Genomic DNA, 23648 nt, shown 5'->3' on the forward strand with positions numbered 1-23648 from the left:
TTTGGGATGGTTTTGTTGCACAGATTCATTTTTTATAGCAACACTTTTAATCAGAGGTTGTGATCTCTCCTCAATAATACCTTTAAAGAAAAACTTTACTTTTACTGGCTTGCACAGATATCTAAGTTTCCTTCAGGCCCACATGGAAAGTCAGTACCTGTCCTGAATATAGGATGTGATCAGAACAAAATAATTTGTGATGGGCTATTAAGTTCCATTTGCAGAACACCCAGAAGATAACCACATAGACGCTGTGGTTGCTCATGTTCTCTGTGGTGAATTTTATAGCATCAAATCAAATAGTGTAAATGAGTTTAGTGGTTTCACTGCTTCCATGTGTCGTTGCGCCTCCCCCCCCCCCCCCATTTTTTTTGCACAGGGTGCAGTGATTGCCATAAATTCTGCAGAGAATTTCAATCAGACATATTTTCTCTTATAACAAGGGGGCCCAGTTTGAGTGCCTTTGCCAGCAATAGATCTTGGCAGCAAGTCCTCAGGGGAAAAGTTGTTCCTGAAGCTGTTCCTGGACAGGAGACCAACTCTTAAAATGAATAAGCAGTAAGTGCAGATACTAGACCATTAGGTCATATATCACAATCCAGTATGAAAAATGCTACAGCTCCGTCTCCAAATGTCTTTTAGGTGCTGCCTTCACAGCTAACTGTAAATGAAAAGAGAAGAAAAGGTTTTACATATTGCATTCGGGACAGCATAGGAAATGTGAATTTCCACAGATAGATCAAGATGTTAAAGTTAGATCTGGTTACAGTGGAGACCAGTTCTGTGGAGGGCCATGTGTTAGCAAAGAATGTTCTAGTCTAGAATCAAAAACACTTTCTAAAACTATGTCTTAAAATACGCATTCAACTCCAGAATAGCAGATGCTCTCTGCTCCAGATGCCGTGTATTGGAAGAAGTCTGCATTTTTTTCAGTTGCTGCTAAAATAATGTGTATTGCATTTCAGATTGGAGACACTTTGCAGTTCAGGAAGAAGTTCCCCAGATGGAAGGATGTGAATTATTTATGCAATGTTTATCTCAAGGCCTACTTCCCATCACAACTAATTAAGGCTATTTCATTTCATTTCGTTTCATTAAAACTAACATTTTCACATTGGGGAAAACATTTATCTAGGGAAAATGTTACACTATCCACTACTTAAAAGCTTGGAAGGTTCCATCAATCATATAGTCTCATATTCTTCTAAAAACTTAAAAGATGGGAAAGTAAAGGCATTTCCCTGTATTAGGGCTTGCCAAATTGAATTGTAATTAATTGGAATTTAACAAATTAAGATATATGTTCTTTTCCTCTACTTAACAGGAGATGATGGGGTTCAGAAGTGGTGCTCTGTGACCTCAGTTTTGCAGTCCCTGGACAAAGCTCAGCTCATTTTTATCTGTATACGTAGAGCAGAAAAGGAGCCTTTGCTCCCTCTGAATTGCCTTAAGACTTTTTTTTTTTTTTTTTGCGTGAGCAAAGACTGAGATCAAGCCTCACAGAAACAGAACGTATTGTGAAATAAAATTGGCTTCTTGGTATGTAACTTGGCATTTAAAGTGGCTGTGTTTGCATGGCAGGGAGGAATCTACTTTAATTCTTGTCTTTGTTCCTCTCCTGCTGCCAGTGTCTGAGTGTGACTTGTGCAAAGTACTCCATTAGGTATCTGTGATAGCCAAAGCATTAAACTGAAAGGTCGTGCTAGTATTCATTTTAGAACTGTTTTCCAGCTGAGATACTGCCAGGTCTCACTGAGGTTTCAGCAGATTAGATGGTCTTGTGTATAGACCTGCACTAAAGGAATATCATCAGTCTTGGGAAAGAGGGGAAGGGAGAAAGAGAGCCCATTACTGTCATTTGACAACTTCATTTCGGTTCTTGCCCCCCAATAATTATAACTCCTAGAAAAGCCAAATTTTGGAATCGGCGCAGTTAAGATCTGGTCAAACAACTCACGGCCTGTCACTGCATTTTTAAAAGCCCAGAGGTACAAGGATGCCAGCCTGTGAAATATGCTAGGAAAATACAGGCAAAAATAATGAAAATAACATGTATACAGCTTTATCGTGGTCTGTGATGGGTTTACAATTATAGAATATGCAGCAGCTAACTTTTCTGGTGGCTTTTTGTGAGGTCTGGATCAACGGTATCATGGTAAGAATGTTTAAACATCAATTTATTCTTGTGGCAGGCAGGATTCCTGCATTATCTCCATCCTCTCAGGGGACAGGCATTAACAAAGGCCTTTGGAAGTTGTTCAAGACTAGTTTGCAAACAGCTAAAATTTCGCAGAGTTTTATAAGTAGGCTGTAGTGGTCTGACAATCAGTTATTGTGATTTCACGCATTTAAGGGGAAATAAACATTGTTTTTCACAGCATCCTGCTGGAAAATAATCTATTGTTTCCCTAAGCTTGTGGGTGTATGTGTGCATTTGTTTATGTGGAAGCTCTGAATCTTAAAACCATGTGCATATAACTACTATTTCTTGGTGAGATACAACAAAATTCTGCATGTGATAAAGAGGATCTAACAGTGGGTGAAATTTCTTTATAGCACGGATTTAGTAAAATGCCTGACATTATTCCTGTGGAGGAAAGTTCATCCTTATTTATGCCTTGCTGCTGTTAACATGGAAAAGAGCAAGATGATAGTGATTACCAACTCAGGTTTGGATGTGACTGTAATCGAGTTGTGATGTGGAAGGAAGGAGGAGGAAATCTCACCTAGGCTGAGTGTGCTCCAGTAGTTTGTTAGGCATTAGGTCTTCTTTAAACCATCTTCCCCCACAAATGTTTGTGTGTCTAGTTAGGCCAGAGAAAATCCAAGTAATTCTTGCCTCATTTTTTAAAGGCTCTTTTATCTGAGCTGAAAGTACTTTGCGGAAATCCTATGGTTTGCTGGCTTCTGTGGTTGTAGTGCCTTTTGAACCAGGCTTCGTGTTTGTGGGGTTGGATCCTGTACAAACACCAAGCAAGGAGGCTGCCCCTGCTCCGGGCAGGTGCAGAAGGGTGGCTGCAAAGCGAGCCTCCTGCAATGAGCCCTCACTCTCGCTGACCACTGGTTTTACTCTCAGCATCCCACTTCCAAGATTTAACCCCTGTCAGGCATAGCAGTGTTTAAACTTGTTTCATCCATGTGTGGGTGAAAAAGGAATACATGACACAATTAAGAAAACATACCTAAAAGTATCAATTATGCTGTGTTACTCTGCTTGTAACTTATTGCATTCATCTGACACTTGTCAAGTTGTGCTGGTCAGATGCTTTACATTCTGAAAAGGTAATTTAGCGGCAGGACTTAGTTTATGTGTTCGTGCATACTCTTGCATTTTTCTAGAAGAATAAATTTACTATCACATAGTATAGCTAGCATGATTTTTTCGTGGTGTGGAGGCTGTTAGTGTTATCTGCTTTTTAATATCTACAGATCAGAGCGTGGCTTCCTGTAGCTACAGAAATCCCAGGTCTGAAACCTCACTGGGTGGGTCCAGACATCAGAATAACAGTCACTGTATTAAGGACATAGTCTTCCTTCATATCCGTTCTTATTGAACCATCATTAACTGAAATCATAAGATAGCGTTCAAAGGAGACTTTATCTTTACAAGCTTACGTCTGAATACACAAGAGCTTTGTTCCAGCAAGTCTCAGCACAACGGCTCTAGAAGCCTTTTCTATGTGAGGTTCTGAAAATTATCTTCTGCATTTATTAAATCTCAGTTAATTTCAAGATGGGAAGACGCAGGGAATTGCTGCTTCTGTTTCTCTTGCTGACTTACTGATCCACAGAAACTGAAGCTCGGTATAATATAGCTGTTTGGAGGCAAACCCTTCACAGGTCAGGGCGAAGGTCGCATTTAGGTCCAGGATACGTGGTTACAAGTGCAGTGAAAGTGCAATCTTGGGTGACCGTGTCCCTCCAGGTCTGTTCCTATAGTGGCCACAGAGGAAACGTTCGTGACTGAATGCCACGCACAGACTGTTTTTCCCATGTTTTTCAGACCTTCCTTCTTTTCCACAACAGGATTTAGCAGAACAGCCACACAGCTTTGCTTAGTATTCAGCTGGGCTTCAATTGTCAGTGAGATACTAATGGAAATTTATCATATGCTGAACCCGAAGTGACATATATATATGTTAAAATGCTGTGTTTTATTGCACACCTAAAAATACTTCACTGTCCTTACTTTTTGAGCTTTTTTATGTAAAGTCCTCAATCATAGCTTAAAATCTGGCACTTCCATATTAATCTTTCTCTCTTTTTTTTTTTTTTTTTATGTAACTTTTTCTAATGAGGAAGAAAGTACAGTGGAAATTTTTGATCACCAAGTTATCAAATCTTTCATCTTGTTTTCATTCGTCATTCAAAGCAGAATTAAGAACAGAAGCATTTCATGACGCACTGTCAAATGATGATGAAACTATTTGATACTAGGAATCAGATAGTCAGCTGCTACAAATTGGCTTTATGGCAATGATTTTGACTTCTGCTTTCTCAGTATAAGGAGATGGCCTCTTTCTGTATTATTGATGGCTGCTTTGGAAATGAAGCTGGGACGCTGAGTGAACTAGCATGAAGGTAAATACAATCTGACATGGTTTGCTCTGGAGAGCTCATCATCTCTAAAGGCTTCTGAATGCCCCTGAGAGGTAAAGCTATGGTCAGGATGAGGAGACAAGTATTTTTATGCCTTTTGCTTCTATCTTCTTGCTCTTGACTGTGAAGAAGCAACCTTCTCTATGGAGCAACATGCTGAATCACTCTATTCACAGACCTCTGGTGACCAGAGAATGCAAATTTCTTACCCCAGGCTCTTTTATTAGCAGTAAGTAATATGCAAGCAGACAGAGTTTTAGGAAAAACATCTTTAGGGAGCTCGCATAAAGGCCAGCATTTTGTATGAACAAGAGGTCTGCATTTTCCTGATATTCTAGAGTTTTGTGTGTTACATAAAAGCAGGTTCATCTGAAAACTCTCTCCCCAGTCATGGCCAGATAAACTGGCGTGGGTTTGGATTGAATACTTTTTCTGATCCCTCTATTTTTCTGCTTAGCAATTCTTCCCTGGAATGATAGAGGGATATTCTGGGGGAACAGAGCAATTATTCTTTGTGAGTTAATCCATAAGGATTATGGCATTTTCAGGAGTTCCCATTCAGCTATTCCATCTAGTTATTCTTCCTCTGATAATGTTTTGCTAGGACAGATTTCCCTGCGAGTCCGAGTACTAATTTTGCTCATAAGGAACCTTTGCTGGTGTCTAATAAGGCAGGGTATGCAAATTTTTCTTCCAGAGTAAGTAGGAGGGCCTACCCCCTAATTTTATCAGGAGTTGTCTTTGAAGCCCAGCTAACAGGTCAGAAAAAAATGACCTATTCCTCATCCACACGAGGACTGAAGTGGAGTGTAAGGTATTTATCACCATCTTTGTTACGATTCTGAGAGATTTAATAGTCCCCAGAATTGTTCATTTCTTAAGAGCTATGTGCTATTAAACTGAGGCATTATTTAGCAATTGGTGCTGTCTCAAGAGGATAATTACTCAGAAGTATCTATTTGAACATTCATCTACTGCTAGTTGTATAAATGTCTACAGTGCCTGAAGTATTTAAATACTAAGAGGCTTTATGATTAAAGTTACTATATTACAATATTTAACAGAATGGTGGATTTCCATTAATACTGTGTGTGCTTAGATCCAAATACTGGTATTTTCTCAGTAACTCATGGGAAGCCGCACCTACTGATGGCAATCCCACTGAGTAAAAGAAAATCGGTACATTGTGTGACCTGGTGCCTCCCCGGGTGCAGAACTGAACACAGCACAGCTCTCAAGTCAAAAAAGCCCCAGTTTACCTGTGTACAGCACTGCTGAGTTTGGAGGGAACGTGACAGCGGCTGAAGTGGCTGCTGCCTGTGCTACACATGATGATGAAGTGCTTTGTGAAGGAAGACAGGGAGAGTCTTCAATATTTGATCCATACTTGCGAAACTAATGGGGTCTTTCTTTACCGTTGCCGCTTAATTGCAAAGGAACTTGCACAGGTGTGAAGTTTTTGAGAACCTGAGCGAGCAGTCGGGTTTCGATTGTGATGAAATTGGCCGATGCGCTGTAACGTTATTACAAGAGACTGACATGTCATATGCAGACACACACGCAAAGCATATAAATATCATTTTATAGTTTAACTAGGTCAAAAAGAAGACTGAGTTTGCACATGTAGTAATGAACTTTATATTAGTTATTGCCGCTTAAGGAAGTGTTCCCAGAGTCCTTATGCAGAGCTGTCCAAACGTGTGCTCAATGCTCAGCAGTAGCAAAAAGGCAAATAGGAAGACTAGAAGTTATTAGGAAATGAGTACAATCAACAGGGAAAAAATCTTTTCTCCGTGGTACATATGACTTGGCCAGTTCTGATTTCCCAGCCTCAAAAATGTATTGTATGTCCAAAAGCATAGCTGGCCTTCTGTGATACAAAACACCTTCCGTGAAGACAAGAAGATAAATAGTTTTTGTGACATCTCAGCCTGGAAAAGGTGACTCGGGGCACGTGATTACAAAGGTCTGTGAAAGTTAAATAGGTGTTACTTGATATGCTTCATGATATAACTAAGGGTCTGAGGCCAGAAAGATGGAAGGTGCACATTCAGCAGAAAGGAACACATCTCACGCAGTGTATCCAAGTACATGAATTGTGGAACCCCTTGTGAAATGATCTTCTAGCGGTCAGCAGTGCATCCAGGTTGGAAAGAGGATTTAACAGTGTTTTGGACAAACCAGTCAAAGGATGGTTCTTGTGCAGCTTCCAGCCCAGAAAGGCCTCTGAGGCTTGCTGGAAGATGCAGGGGTGTAGCTAAAGGGGACAGTTGCTGTTTGTCCATGTAAACATGCACTGTCTTGTTTTTACTTTCTGTTAGTACTTGGTACTGGAGATAGGATACACCTGTACACTAGATGCACCTGTAGCCTGAACCAAGTGTTTTTATGAGGGCTGTCCAGGGCTACATTAATGCAGCCTTGAGTATCAGACAACATCCACAGCAACACTGCTCCAGACGAGATCAGCGTTTGACATTGTTAAGAACCTCTACAGAAAGATTGTGGATTGAAATAATCTAAAAAACATGGAGATACCTTCGAAGGTATGAGTTTAAATGGGAAGGGAATAGAGCTGGAAACTGGAAGATCAAAACTGGTGTTTTGTAAATCATTGGTGGATGTAATTAATGGATATGCTCATGCCATCTGTAGCCCTTGGCTGGCAGTCTGTGTGAAGGAAGCTTTTGAGAGTGAAAGGGCCAGATGATGTATTGATGAAGGGAAGGAGATAAAATACAGTGCTTGCAATTTCTTGATCTCTAGGGATCTCAGGACCCTGTAATACCAATATACAAACTACCACGTGACTGGGTGTTCTGGGAAGACAGTCATGATCCTGAAAGTGTTTTGACCTGCTCAGAGCAGCAGTGTGGGAAGCTATGAGAGCTGCCACTGACTGCACCTAAATCTTTAACAGCCCTTTGGCGTGAGAGATACAGATGCTGTCTCTTCTTTGTTTGTTCTTTTCTTCTCCCATCTCAGTTCTTTTCCTTCCTATCTCTTTCTCCTTCTGTTTAAGGTGAGCCTGGCATAATGAGCCCAGGCAAACTCCCTTTCACAGCGCTGTTGTGATCCCGTGACTGGCGAGGCAGGGAAAAGCTGTGCCCCATGCCACCCGACAGGGGCTGCCAGGTGTCGGAGTGGCTGATAACAGCCACTTTCATTGCCTGTTTTCCACGGTAATGAAGTTGCAAGCATCAGTCGCAGAAGCTGCTTTATCTGTCTGTGCAATTCTTTTCTTTTTGCTGTTACGTTTTTTCCTGCAAAAATTAGGACTGGACTACAGAATTAGCTCCAGCCTACCTTACCTGTTTTTCTGAAGAAGAGTATTTGTCACCACATTTAATACCCATCCAAAGATTGTCCTTGTAAGAGAAACCCATTTGCTAACAGCGATGGGGATAAGGCATATGGTAAAGCTCAAATATTTAATTGGTTATTTTTGAAATTCTATATTTTTCTGCACTGTTCTTAACTTTTATACTATATCTTTAATAAAAGGTTATAAAGTTGCTTAAATCATTAGTGTTTCCATGGAGCTGAGCAGTGTGGGTCTGTGCTCTCAACTCAAACCAAGTTTGAATCGTTTAGCGTTACAGGCTGGGTCATGTTAACACCTTAGCCTATGACTCTTCATACTCCATTTTATTAACGTGAGTGAGCCAAGATGTTGGATGCTTTTTCCCCTGGAGTCACCAGCTCTGCTGCTGGAGGACAGAATGAGGCTCTGGGTCACTGGTGAATACTGTTCATGAACCGGGTGGTTCAACTCCCTCAAGATCAAGCAGGTGACATTACATCTGTTGGATTCAGGTCTCATTTGCTGCCTTTCCTCTACAGCTGTGAGAGCGAGATGCATGCTTTTAGTAAGTGAATATGGGGATTACTGAGTAAACAAGACTTTTTTATCTAGGGCTCTAATTACAAATCTGCAATATTTCTGTCATAAATTGACCTGTAAGACTTTTCTTTGTGAAGCACTAGCATTAGAAGCCGACAGCCTTTGGAGTGTGTGTGTTTGACAAGGGATGCTGTGGAAGGAAACCAGGCACACTGGTTTAAAGAATGAAGCTAGCCAGGGTGGAAGAGGAAAGCTAAGAAAAAACTGAAATAGGACATGGACTATATGTTAGAGACAACAGACCCTCACCCCCTCCCTGCAGCAGGCACTGCTGCTCCTGGGGTGTCAATGCAGGAGTCAAGAGGTGGTGCCCAGACCTAGTTTAAGAGAGAAAACACTGTGATATGAGTGTGACCTTTAAAACATACTGGGACATAGTTATTTTGTGTATCTAGTGAGGAGCACTCTGGTCTTTCTGAAATGCCCCCAGTAACAAACACTAGGAGATTAGTGATGTTCTCTCTTTGAGTGAAGAAATCATTATCTTCATGAAACCGGATGTTTTGGAATGTCCTCTGGTGATACGCTCTTAGGGGGTTGGTCATGATCAAGGCTGTATGGTTAGAGCACCATTCGCACCATGTTCTGTTTCTATGTAGAAAGATAACTTTAAAATTCTCTTTGAGATACCATCCTGGATTTAATCTCCTTTGAGTATTTGAGTGCAGCATATGCTCACCTTTTTCTAAACCTTTATTACAATAACAGGAAAGTTTAAAATTTAAATCAAGGCTTTAGCTTTAATTCTGTTCCTTGAGCCGTGGTGTATTTTAAATAGGTGGTGGTATATTTGAACAATCTGTTTGGCAATACCTTGCTGACCAAGACCAAGATTTATGCAAGTAGTTTTATCTCAGATTTGTGATTCATAATATATCTTGTTATAAAAAGGTTAAATAAAAGAAATACAACTTTCACAGAACATCGGCTATAAACAGACTCTTAAATGAATCAGTGATTTGTAGGTTAATGTTTGAATTTTTAACTTCAGTGCCACACTTTTAATATATTTCAGGCTTCTTGATCCAAAGCTTACTTTATATTCTGAAGGTGTGCAATTGTTTGCTGTAATCTCAAGAGAAGATAAGCATGACATCTGGTTCACACCTGTGGTTTTAGGGATAAGAGTGTAGCTGCTTTATGTATTATTCAGGGCGCACTGTTGAAACTGCAAGGAATTTGACTCTTTGAGGCCCTTTGTCCCTAGGTTTTTATGCTTGCTTAAAGTAAACATGAAATATAGGAGTCTTCTCTCAGTAGGTATTGAATAGACTATTTATTCCAACCTATGCCTGCTGCCAGAAGGGAAATTAGTTATGCAGGTTAATTATCAGATTTATGATAAAGACTTTACTTGTGCAATTCCCGTATTTCAAAAGTTCCATTGAGGCATTTTGTGCTGTGACAGAGCAATGCCAGGAGAGGTGCATGTACTGGTAACACGTACAATGGTGTGGCTCAGTGTCACAGGTGACACCTTCCCTGCCCACCCCAGCCCTGGCCACAGGCAGCATGGGGCACGCTCTCTGTGCTGTGACAGGGAGAGGCTGCACTATTTTGCAGGATTTCCAGTTTCCATTCCTGGTTACAGGTGCAAACTAAGTGTCTGAGGCTGGCAGAGACAGCAGTGGCATGAGCAAGAATTAATTTGGTTGGGCACTTCTAGAGCCAAAGACACCCACAGTCTGGAGAAAAGCCAGCAGCTGTCACACTGAAAACCAGAACTTATATGGTGTCCGCTACCCAGGGAATTGTTCAAATGTGAGATGCTGAGGCAGGAGAGGTGCTTTCAGAAATACACAGATGTGAGCTAGGGTGGAAATGTGACTCTCTGCCTTGAGAGTTATTTCTATTATTAAAATGCAGAGTAGAGGGAAGGGACGAAGCTGGCACGGAGCCTGGCTGAGCAGAGACACAACTGTTCATACCTCCCGCAAGGAGTGTGTACTGAAAACAGTACTGAACCACAGCCTGTAAAATTTGGACTCAGATGCCAATCTGGTAGCACTGTTGTGTGCATCAGGAACCCAAAGAAGTTCAATATGCTTTTCTTCCAACATCAATGGCCCCCTAAAAAATTGGAAGTGTTAAAGCTGAGAGGTTGTTTTATTTCACTGTTTTATTCACATCACATAAGGTGATGCCACAAGCGAGCAGCAGTCTCCGATGCACCAGGGGAGTCTCAACACGGCATCTGCAGACAGGTACCAGTGTGTCAGTGTGGGAAGGAGGTGAGAGTTAGATTTGTGTTTCTTTTTCATAGGCATGGAAGAATAACTTTGACATTTAGCAAAGGACCATTACAGATTGTGTTTGCAGATGTGACAGTGGACAAGGCTTTAACTTTAAAAGGCTACACAATTTCTAGCACTTTTGCTACTTACTTGAATATTTTGCTTCTTGCTGTGCTGAAGTCCAGTTCTTTTGGATTTGCTAGTGTTAATACAGAATCTTGTCCTTAACAAGCTGGTGCCATTAAGGATGTGTATTCAGCTACTCTGCATGTGTTTCTGTACACAAAGTCTCAAAGACAAGTAGTTTACAGAATTCTTCACAGTGCACTTCAGATGTGTACAGACTTCACTTCCTGCTCTGATAAAGCAGTCCAAGGATAAGGGTAAAGAAAGCTAGAAAATTAGAGACAGAGTACAGAGATATTACATGCAAGGTTTTCCAAGAGACTGTGGAATTTGGGTAGGCACCCCATAGTGGAGACAGATTTCAGTTTGAGGTATTTTCAAGAGATCCTGGGTTTTAAAAAGGATATAGTGTACTTGCTCCTTGCATATTAAGGCCTTTTGAGAAACCTGAAGTAAACCAATCACGTTAAGCAGTTGCATTGGAAAAAATCCCTCTGGTGTTCAGGTGAGAAGTCTGTAGCAGAATTAGTGTCCCTGCAACACAGAGCTGTTCTGCCTTCCTCTGGGAATCTGCAAGTGGCTACTGAGACCTCTGATGCTGACCACTCCGCTTGCTTTATCTTTGGGATTATGATGCTGCCATAGATGGATGTGTATTCCACAAAATATGGGAAAGCCCATATTATTTTTACCCTCTGTTACAAAGCCCTCCAAGTAAGCTCTTCTCATGGGCTGGTTCTGTGGTAATTGCCCATGTACTTCGCAGTTCATAAATAAAAATAACTCTGCAAGTGTACAGCCCGGAGGATTTCACTTCCCCTCAGAGACAGGAATGGCCTTTCGCCCAGCAAAATGCTTCTGAAAACGTGCCCCATCTGCTGCATGGCTTTGAATCCAGAGATGCAACAAAACTATAAATATATCAAAATTTGTTCTGAGGCATTTTGAAGATCATTAAACCTCATGGAAGAGCTTGCCTTCTCCTGTTCAAAAAAAACACACAAAAACCAAATAAACCACACAGGACGTTCTGAATTCCACAGTACAAAAAGAATAATTTGCGCTAAGATGTGAGCTCTCCAAGGAATGAATGCTTGTGCTAGTGCATCTTTAAAGTGAATGGTATATGAAATTGTATTAATCACACATGTTAGGAAAAGCGTGCTTTTGTAGAGTTTATTTTTAAAGTGTGGCTCCTTTCTTTTCCCTGAAGAGCGCTGGAGTGTTTTTGCTAGGAAATCCCAGCAGTTCTCTCCATTCTGGCGGCACTTCTTGATGTTTAAGAAAGTAAATGGGTTCTTGAAAGATGAGCTGAAATATGGACAGTTTGGGTATTTTGAAGTTTCAAACTCTTTCTTCAGTAGTTTAGTTGTCCTTGTAGGAAGACCATGGGAAACAGATGAAGATGACATCTGAAACAGTCAGTTTTGGGTTGAGTTCAGAGGTCTTGTATTCATACAGTCAGTCCCTCTGGCTTTGGTTTTAGTCTCTGTGGCATTCAGTACTTAGCCACTTCCTAAATTGCCTGTTTCAGTTTCCCCCCTCTGCCAGCAGCTAAATATTGTTTCTAATTTTTCTGTTTGGACACTTTTAGAAAGCAAAGTTTGTCTCTCGCTGAAATGGGTCTCAGCGTTGCATGTTCCCGCACGCATGTGCTGGCTGTCTTGTTTGGAATATGCCATGATCAGACAAAGCCACTGTGGGTGAGGCTCAGATCTACTGGATAAATAATCCAAAAAGTCTCTGGCAGAGTCAGAGTCTGGTAGTGGAGCTAAAGACTAGTGAAAGACCCCAACTGACCTCCAGGAGCCTGGGAAGATGCCCTTGGGTATGCGGATGCAGCGCCTTGCGATGTGTCTGTGCTGAGCTCCTGTGTCATCAGCTCCATGGCAGATAGGAGCTGTTTAGAAGTTGGTACCAGTATTAAGAAGCAACGTACTGTCTCTGTGAGATACTTTTGTGACTATTCCTTATTGCAATATCAAACAAATGAACAACAACCCTGGAGTGTTTTTTTCCCTCCAGTGGTAGTTTATTTCATGTGTTTTCCAGTTTCTTGTCATTCTTCCCATTTGTTTCCAATCTTTCCTATTTTTCTTCATAAAATATCTGGTTAAAGGAGGGATGGGCAATGACCTCACATGAGGAAATGAGGCCCAGAAATGGGCAGTGATTTATGCAAGATAGTAGAAACTCTCTAGTAGTCTGGGAAGATGAGCCTTTGCGTTCCAAGGAGGTTGCAAACCTAGTAGGTTGCTGCTTGTTCTCAAATTACTTAAAGACCTGATTGGTAAGAAATACTCCTACCCAAAAATCAGAATACTGAGCTACTTGTTGCTCATTTGGTTTTACAGGCTTCTTATTCTTCTCAGAAGGGAAAGAGCTTTGCCTTTTTAAGGTTTTTCTCACAAGCACGAAGTCAACAGCCACAGTGATTTTTAAATTGCAGTGAAAGGTCCTCCTGGAATCACTTCATTCCAGATCCTTGGACTTGAAGTGAAATACCATATGTCAGGAACCCTCTGATGGAGGGGTACAAATGAGCAGTACTGTGTGGTGTAATCTTTTATGCTTCTTTTATTTTTACCTCCTCTCCTTGGATCTCTTCCATCGCTTGGACATGTGGTTCTCATCCTTTATATGAGCTGACTGAGCACCCTATTGTACACTTACCACCCACGTTTCCAGAAAAAGAGCCTCCTAAATTTGTGAGCCTAACAAGACACTGTGATATATCTGGATACAGGTATAATTATCACAGGATGAAGATATTTAAACATTTCTAGAAGATGAGAAAAGGAGGAAAGGTTCAAAAAGCCTCCTTCTCGTTGTTTCAATTCTTGTTTGCATCTTACTATTTAGTGTTAGTATTATAATTTCCTATGTTTGGAAGGAGGTCAGATATGAAACAACCCTTGTAACAAGGAAGAGGATCAGAAATGAGAGGCACTGCATGGGGAGGTAATAACCACAGCTCTATAATTCAGGGGTCTTGTGTGTTATGAAAGAGAAGACTTACTGCTGATTTTTTGTTGGTTTTGAATGATTTATAACATTTTACTTGTGGTGGAGTGTTGCAATCTATGTTGTCATGGAAATTCTATTGAATTTATAGTTCCATTTATCCAAAACGATTTTCCAGACTTCATTTCATGGTGAATCATATGGCTGTTATTTGGGAGTACAAAGCAATTGCAAAAAAGTTTCATGTTATGGAAAGCATAAACACTGAAACCGTTATTTTCATATTATGGAAATACAAATGAATGCAACACAGCTTTTTAGCATCAAATATGCCTTCATTGTGTAATGACTCAGTGTATATACAAGAGATGGATTTTCTTGCTTGGGATGGGAGCGGGCCTAAGGGGTATTTACCTCTGGCTGTAGAAATCAGGGAAGTTTCTGGCTTGCCAAGGTACTTCGCTCTTAGCAGTCAGGACTTAACACTGAAGATGCTGAGCAATATGGCTGTGATCCAGCCATGCGTTGAAGCCCAGGGCAACCCCACAAGCATCATGTTGCCTCACTGTTCCTGCTGGGCTGTTCCTGCACCACTCACCGGTTTAAACGCTGTTCAGAGCTAGACACAGAACGTGTAACAACTACCAACCTTAAGGCTGAAAGTGACTATGAAATTGCTTAATCTCGACTTGTAACATAGGTATACCTACTGTGTTGTTTGCAGACAACAAAGCAATAATTAATGTTTATTATTAAAGAAGATTAAAGGGAAATCTACTATACTTCTAAGGCATGTGAATGTCTCAATTGAATTAAATTCTGTTATTTCACTTGTATGATCTTTGCTCTTCCTGTTGTTTCAAGTCCTTTCATTTTTTTCAGCCTAGCATTGTATTCATTATCAAGTTGCAATTACTTTAGGGCAAGGACCCTGTCTGACTCTTTGTTTTGCAATTTACCCAGTGCACTTTAGGCACTGTAAAATACTAAGTTATGACATTCAAAATGCATCTCTGTACCTGCCTAACTATAGTTAAAAATTCACTGATGAATAATAGACCAGGCAGGAAAAACATGCCATTATCTGTTCCTGTTCAACTTTATCTTTTAAAAAGAATGCAGTATACTCTATGTTATTACATCAAGCTCTAGTAGAAGTGGAAAACATCACGATTCACTCTTCCCCCCAACCTTTTATAAGCAGATTCTGATTATGTTATAAATGATAGGTTTCATGGTTTTTTTAAAGATAATATAATGAGAAGTCAAACATCAGGCTTTATTGCCCCAGTGTACATCTCACACTCCAGTAAGCACACAGACTGCAGGACAGTTATTCTAAATTTTCAGTGCTGCAGTGAAGATTACATTATGTCTGTAGAAAATTTTTATTCCAGCCAAATGGATCACATCATCCAGTTCGCTAGAAATCTGTGCACATATTTAAAGCAGAAGTGAGTTACATACAAGCTTTCAATTAAGAAAAATCATGTATGATTCATAATCTTAGCACAGAATTTGTTTTTGTGCAAAGGGTTTTAAATCCAGCTGTAAAAGTGCCTGAGAATAATTTATTCTTACAATGTAAGCAGCAAAGGTACTAATTAAGAATTAGTATATTCAGTGATTAACTCCATCATTTAAAGCAAACATTTCAAGATTTTTGGTTCTCCACACTTGCAAAAAAAGATTTGCAATCTACCTGCAATGCCTGTGTGTTTTGCTCTTCTGAAAATACTCTCAGTCTCTAAAGCAGTACATAATAAGCCACGTAACTGTTGCCTCCGCATCTTGCTGCCTGATTCATCCAAAAATTGGCTGGCCTATAAAACCTTTTTTTTTTTTTTTTTTTTTAGCTTTAAATTGCGTGGTAGCCCTTGGATTACTGGAAGGAAATGAGTGGAAAGCTAATTCCAATGATCTTTTCCCTTCCACCAGAATTCCTGATACTATTGAATATTCTGTGCTCCACATCTGTGACAGCACAATGAGTCTTTGTTCATTTTTTTTAATCTAAAGAGAAATCTGCTGTAGGAGGTTGCACAGGGTGATAGCAGCCCAATTTAAAAGTCTCAATTATTTATTTTTAAAATACTTGGCATCTGTCTATGGAAAACGTACTTGCTTGGTTTCCAATCTCTTAGAATTGCTTTGAACTCACTCACATCTTCTGGGATCTATCAAATGCTCATTGTAGCTTTTCTCTCATAAGTGCTGAATGAGTTTAGCCATGACAGTCTGTACTGGATGTAAACTTTGTGTCTTTGTAGTGGGGTAATAACAGCAAAGGGATGTCATGCACAGGAGTGGTGATTCCTGTCTGGGTGTCTGGCCAAGCAGAGGAGCATCTGAGCAGAGCGCCAGAGCCTTTTGTTTGTGGGTGGGTGGTGAGGAGAAGTCATTCATTTGAAGCAGGCTCCGTTTTTGCAAGCTGGTGACATTTCATAAAGAGAGTTTAATCATTCCGAGGCAATTGTACTTTATAAAATCAGAACGGATCTCTGGTGGGCAGTATTTCTGGGTAATACACATGCACATTTTAGGCAGCCCGTCCTTACAAGATCAGCGTGGTGACAGGCCAGTTTTGAGTCAAAAGTGTCTTAAACACAGAGCAGCACTTGACGTTTTGCCAGGTCTGGGAAACACCAGATTTCTGTAGAGGCTGGAAGAACATGAAAAAAAGTGTTTCTGCAGAGAGGAGGACCCCAAGGAGGAGGGGATTGCCTGTCCCAGGGCATGGTGTAGGGGTGTTGTAGCTGGTAGAAGCCTGGAGGTAAAGATGCTCCAGGTTGGGGAATTACTTAGGTGTTGGATGTGCAGTGTATTTGTTTATGGAAGTATTGTCAGTTGGAAAAAGGCCTGAAATGCTTAGGAAACGTAATGCTTGGGTACTGGATCGTCCTGGACAGAAGAGACTAGAAAACATGACGTGGTTTTATAGGGTGACTGGCAATTATCTCTTGGGTTATGGCAGACTGAGGCTTTTCTCTCTAATCCTCTGTTTTAAGGCACTTGTAACATTCTGGATTTTCCCCTTCAGTGAGATTTTTTTCAGGCTTAATCTGTGCTGTACAGCAAATCTCTCTCAAGTTTGAGTGAAAACAATTCTACTGTTTTAGAGTGTAAAGAGTGTCAAAGCATGAAGTTTTTCCATTAAAAGCAAACTTTTGCTCTCACTCTGCCTTGGTAAACCTCTGTAGCTGCAGTACTTTGTAGCATTTTAGGATGGAAAGAGTCTTCCTGCAAGAAAAGAGCCATTGTCGCTAGGGACGGCTTGTTTCAGCTTAGCCTTATCAAAATACTGACAATTTCGAGTTGCTTGGGCACTGCACAGTTTTTTGTAATAGATCTTTACAAGGTACACGCAAGCATACTGCTGTGCTGGACATCTGAGATTAAGGAAGTCCATGTAAGCCTTCCCCAGCCTTGTTACTTGTAATGGAGCTAGATGTGACTTATAAATCCAGTATATTGTGCCACAGAGAACAGGACTCTTATGCCCTCTGGGACCTATGCCACTGGGAGGGCTATTTAGAGCACTCTCAGCTGGGATGTGTGGAACAGAACATACTGGGTGCAGACAGTGTCACACTATAGAAACTACAAAGAATATTTTAGGGTTTCCCATTGCTAAGGGATTTAGTGCCTTTGAAAATACATTTTTAAAAAATATATTTGGAAAATAGGAGCTATTGTGAAATCAAATGCAAAAATTTACAAGAAAATTATGGTTTATGGTGCTGACATTGGGCAGTGCCACAATTTAGTTGGATGTGCAAGCGTGGATGATGCTTCATTCTGCATTTCACAAATGGCATATTATAATAGGATCCAAATTTTCTTTAGCTTAAATGCCCCTATGTTGCATTCTCTACCACAGCTTTGTATGTACCAGGCAGAGACAGTAAAAGTCATTTATATGCAAAATGCATCATATATTGTATATACTAATTATATAATAAGGAGTAATAATGAAAATTTTCTAGCATGTTTAGACCACTTAAGTCTGCAGTGAAATTAATTTTATGGTTAACTGTCTTATTCCCTATTTGTACATAAAGACCATTATGCCATCCATAGAAAATATTAAATTAAATATCTACTGATAAATGCATTCAATATTATGTATATTATGTATAAAAGAACAAAAATACATTAGATGCATTTACATTTTATTGTAAATTGGGGAAAACAGATGAGACTGTATTATGGAAGAGAACAATATGTGATCACATAATTAGAAAACTGTCATAATACTAATGCTCAGCGGTGTCCAGGTGTGGTTTTATGAGCAGCCTGATCCATGCAGCTTTGAGGATGTAACTTTACCATCTTCTTAACATTGTTTTTGCAGTGTATGCATGTGTAAATTATATAATAGCAACTCCCGGGAGAGTCTACTCCTAAAATGTTCCTTCTAGCTGTATGAACACATAAGGAAGCTACTGTATGACAGATGACAATAATTTTTCATACAAGACAGTTCCCCGTGACTTGATGGATGCTGAGAGAGGAACCATGCTCTCTGGAAAAACACCAGGGAGCAGTGGTAAAATGTTTCAATGTGTATGGTAATCAAGGCAGAGTGTGGTTCTTGATTAGTCTGTGAAATTGCACTGCTGAGACAAGGGATCTGAATTAAGCACTTTTTTACCAAAGCCCTTTGCACTGCTATCCAAAAGTGTATTGTAAAAATTAATTTCCTTAAAATGCCGTGAGCAAAATTGATCCAAAATGTTTTTGGCATATGCTGAACTCAGTCAGTGATGCTTTTCTTCATAAACTCCTATGGGGACTATATAGTGTTGTTTTATAGAAGGTATGCCTAATTTTAGACTTTATTTTAAAGGGGAGTAAAATGTAATTTGCGAATGTTTTGTGAGCCTTTGTCTGTGCTGGCTAAATTAAGCAATTCTACCTGAAACAAACGGTTTCTAGTTTCTACATCAATGAAAGGCTGTACCTCAGTCTAAATTTGTTCAAAGCACAAGTTGTCAGAACCTGGAGGCACCACCAACTTTGTGAGATATTGCCAGCATCTCTGTGTGTACTGGGAATAGGAAGGCCAAAATCAGGGAAGAAAATTGCTTTCAAATTTTATGAAGCTAGAGTGAGTGCCAGGCAATTTTTCCTTTTTTTTTTTTTTTTTTTTTTGTAAGCTATTCCAAGTGTGGTCTTACTTTATTCTCCTGCTGAAAAAAAGTACCTCTACCTCTGAAGAGACTGATCTTCACCTTGGTCTTTTCTCTATATGGTGAAGTTTTATTAGATGTATAGTACTGGCAAAGTACCTATACATTACAGCTGATATATATAGGCAGAAACCTGGGAATCAGTAAATATGAGTAGGAACGTATCTGAGCAAGATTAAAGGGTATCATCTCATCTGGCAATATACAAAATTTCAGGATATGGGAATAATACTCGCATTTGTGAATATGGTAGGATTTGTCATGCAGCATGATCTGGAAAAACCTAAACAGCCCCAAACAAGTTATCGGTGCCAGCAGAGCATTTGCCTGCAGCCAGACTTGCAGGAGGGAGCGATGGTCAGACCGGCAGTGTGTCAGGAGGTGTGGACAGTCTCAGCTAGACCTTACGTCTCCATTTAACTGTGTACTGTGTGGCTATTCCTTATCGCCTAGTAATGCTGTGAAAAGCCTGAACAGGTCAGGTAACTGGTGATGGGCAGCAGAGAAGCAGGAGTGAATGTGCAGGTTCAGGCAAGAAGCCAGTGGCAGAGAAGCCTGATAGGTCCATTCCTGTTTCACAGCCACGAACAGATTTTTTTGCTGGAGTCAGATGTGCACAAATAAGCATACGTGTCGGCCAAGTGTCCTGCAGTAGTGTTGCCCCCACGGACACGCCAGCGCTGGCTTGGATTGTGAAATCCATCTGTGAGGATCCCTGAAGTGGCCCCAAGGGCAACCGCGGCAAAGTCCAGTTCTTGTGCTTGGCTGTTACCATCAGGCATATGTTTTTAATTTATAACGTGTAGAGCGCACATACGACAAATGTTACCAATGCTGAATTTATTCTATGAAAATGTACGCACCTGCATGGTGTAATGTTGAGAAGGGAATGTTGCATATTTTGGATGTAAACCAGATCCCTTGGAGCAAATCATGGCTGATACAGATGGACTGACACGAGGGACTTCTTTGGGAATGGAGGGGCTGAAAAACTGCTGGAGAAGCAGCAGTGTGTTAGGACAGCTGGCAGAAGTGGGAGCTCAGTTAGTGTGGTAAATGGAACAAGAACCATACAGAGAATTAAGAGCAGTAGTGCCTACGGGCGTCTGTGAGTTGCCCTTATCCATGGTATGTGTGTGTACTGAAGTGGAATTGTTCAAGAGCAGAGTGTATGAAGGAAGGTATTTCTCAGTCTTATATTTGTGTAACTCTGATATTTACTGGTTTGGGATAATCATTCTTCTCACCTGCTTTCACTTTGGATTTGCCTGATTATTAATATTTATTATTCTTCCTAAAATGACATCAAAATATCTGGGTTTGTCTCCTACATTTTGCTAAGTACTAACACTTTGGAAAAAAAAGTAATGAAATTTAACTGAAGTCAGGGAGAAGTCTGACCCTAACTGATAGTCCTGAATATCAGAGGCTCATAAAAATGCATTGCTACAGAGACAGACTTTTATCTTACAAATTGCTTTAGGAATAAAGGAATAACTCTAAACGTTTAAATCCTTTTCAGAAATTCTCTAAGGTTTTTGAGGTAAATATGTTTAGCACATTTAACAGAGTAGGAGATGAGCCTGCAGTGAGCAAAGAAATGAAGACGTGCTGGCTGAAAGCACAAAGTTTACCATCTAAGCAGACTGACCATACTGTTTATCCTTGGGTTTGGTATTAAAATGCACTGCATTGACTCTGTTCCCTGGTTACTGTCCCAGTAGGGCAGTCATGCTATTAATCAAGATGCTGGTTAAACAATATTGTTCAGCAGAATTCCTTTATCTCAGGTTCATAACACTGGGTTTGGGTACGACAGGTATTCATTACCTCATTTGAAAGCTGTATGAATCAACACTAATGTGATTTTATTGTTGTTTTTAATTTATACAGATGCAGATTTACTTCTACAATCCTGATGACTTTGACAGTTTTGGAACAGCCGTTCTAGAAAACAGGGTAGTAGGAGCCATGGCCGTGTTTTTTCAAGTAAGTTTAAACAAGGGCTATATCCATAAACAAAAGCATTCACCAAGTACTATTTAATTCATTGAATTGTTTCAAGCTTAATGGATGCATCTGTTTTCTTGTTCCCACCTGTCTAAGTGAAAGATATTTCATATTGTCTATGTGTGATTTAAAATGTAAATAAGTATATTTAAAAACATAATGAAAAGTTTTGCATGAATTGTTCTGATTTTATAGCTACTTTACAGATGCAGGTTGGGGAACACATTTATCATGGAACTTCCTTCACTGCTGAAGCACATTGCTGCAGTCCTCGGAATACAAACAAACCAACATGAACTGATTCTGTCTAGAGAAAACTTAAAATTCAAACATAGCTTGAGAAAAAATTAATCAATAAGTTTCATCATTCTTATCTGTAGCAGCTTCTTCTAAATTGTCATAGTAACAAGTTCTTGAACAGACCACGTTTCCCAATGAGTGAATTTATGCATCTCCTTTTTTAAAATGCATCCCTCAAGAGCATGACTGCTCGATTAGCTCATTTGTTGGTTCAACACGCTCAAGAGTTGTGGTGCAGGGTAGAGGCTGCTGCTTGCAATGGCTGGCAGGTCAAGCCACGTGGCTGTGGTGCTCAGCAATGTGGGCTTTTTGTCATGTTGCATCAGAAATGGAGGGGTTTTTCCCTTCTGACTTGGGGGTGAATTGAACAGAGGGAGTTGGAGCAACTCCACACAACCAGGCTGTCACAGGCAGAAAAGTGGCTAATGATGATTTGAAATGTGTCAAGGTGTTGCTTTTTCAAAAGAAAGGAAAGGAGGGAGGGAAGAACAAGGGAAAATGCTGGTTGTCTGTGAGGTTTCACACTAGTTTTTACTCTGGAAGAAAGTGATCTTACTGTTATCTTTGTGAAGCCAGATAAAAAAGAATATGGAAGCACCCATATGTAAATACCTCCCTTTTTCTTATGATGTTAAAGTGACAAGCCTGACTCTCCTGCTCAAATTAAGTAAGGTTGTCTTTTTCCATGTCACTGATTTTGATCAAATGCTTTGATAAGGAGAAAAGGACAGATCCTTGTATTGCATAAATTGCTGTAACTCTGCTGACATCAGGCTAGTGGAAGCAAGCATGTTAAATTCATCACTGTTGAATTCTGAGCACTTGTGTGGCGTTTCATGTTAGGGTAAAGTTGGTGGAGCTGTGATAATTTACAGTGGCATAGCAGGATGATTTCCCAGACTTCTTAATCTTGATGTGATGTGGAAAGCATTGGGCAAATTGAATTTGGCCTTAAAAGACAAAAGTTTAGAAACAGAACAACCAAAGGCACTGTTACTTGATTTATGCCATAGTGAGGAGCTGTACATTATGTGAGTGTGCCGTTTCAGAAGGAGCATGTGTTCTGTCGTGGTGTGCAATACGTGTTGTGGCATCGTCTGTCTGGAATTTAATTGCTAAATTACCCTGGTAAGCTTCACATAAGCCATGTGAAGCTCTGGCCCCATGTCGCACCATTTCCTAGTCTGTTTGTGACATTTATTCCATAAAACCTGTTTTTAGAGGATCTTAAAATTGTAGTGGGACTGTATTTTGTATTCCCCACCTGCAAAGCCAGGTGTGATGCTTACTGCAAGTCCCACTTTGCACGATTCCAAGGGAGCCATTAAACTCACTAAAAATAACCTAAAATAGTCTGTAATGCTGTTAAAAAAAGCCATCTTTGATTGTAAGAGACCTCAGGCTCTTTCAGACCACAATCGAGCATTGCAGTCCCCTCAGGGAAGCAGAAATCTATACTTTTCATCATTTCTAGCCCTGCAGGCCACAGGACATTAGGCTGTAAAGTCTGGATGATGGTGCAGCTGGGCTCCTCTGCTCCAGGAGCCGCGAAATCTGAAGCCGTTACTGATAAACAGTCTCTGATCTCTTCCAGAGAGTGGGGGTAAGGTAACTCCTTGGCAAAGTGACCCAGGGACCACCTGTTTTGCGGCTGCAAGGAAATGGAGGGGGGGGGGGGGTGGGTATTGCTTTCCTTGCCTTTGGGCTGAAGTGATAAATCAGTGGTGTGCCATTAAACAACTGAGTGCATCAGGTCTTCTTTCTGGGTAGCTCTGCTCCAAGATGGAAAGGTAGCTGCCAAGGAAGATTTGTAGAGGCCAAAGTCCCCGTTCTGGAAGGGTATGTGCCCCATCCCTGGCAGTGTCCAAGGCCAGGTTGGATGGAGCTTTGAGCAACTTGGTCTAGTAGAAGGTGTCCCTGCCCATGGCAGCAAGGTTAGAACTAGAGATCTTTGAGGTCCCTTCCTACCCAAACTATTCCATAATTCTATGAATTTTGGCCCATGTAAGTAAAGTCTAAGGACTTCCGTGTGGCAACCACTCTTTTGGCCAACATGAGGGTTTTCCAGAACTTGTCCCATAGAGCTTGAGTTTGTGTACATAGGGTTATTAATTGGTGGTCATAATCCTTTGCAGATCCATACTGTGTTTCACCAAGATGCTGTTTAGGTTCCTTCAACTGCATATCGTGCGCTGGAGCTGGTAAACCACAATTTGACAAAACCTTTCCAGTTTTGTTCAGAAATACTTGGTGGTTTTGGCCTTGCTTCCCAAGGCACCATGCAGATAAGCTTGCCGTGGGTAGTATTTCATACAGCTA

General features: G+C 40.5%; 1 protein-coding gene across 1 annotated transcript in view; it reads left to right on the forward strand.

Moving 5' to 3' along the window:
• The window catches only part of PTPRG (protein tyrosine phosphatase receptor type G), a 427945-nt gene that overhangs the window by 264233 nt on the left and 140064 nt on the right, over positions 1-23648 (forward strand). Inside the window, exon 5 of the mRNA XM_080382926.1 lies at positions 20913-21008. Within this exon, the coding sequence (XP_080239052.1) occupies positions 20913-21008 (96 nt within the window). The remainder of the gene's footprint in view (positions 1-20912; positions 21009-23648) is intronic.

This window comes from Falco punctatus (genome assembly GCF_963210335.1).
Source record: "Falco punctatus genome assembly, chromosome: 4".
NCBI lineage: Eukaryota > Metazoa > Chordata > Aves > Falconiformes > Falconidae > Falco > Falco punctatus.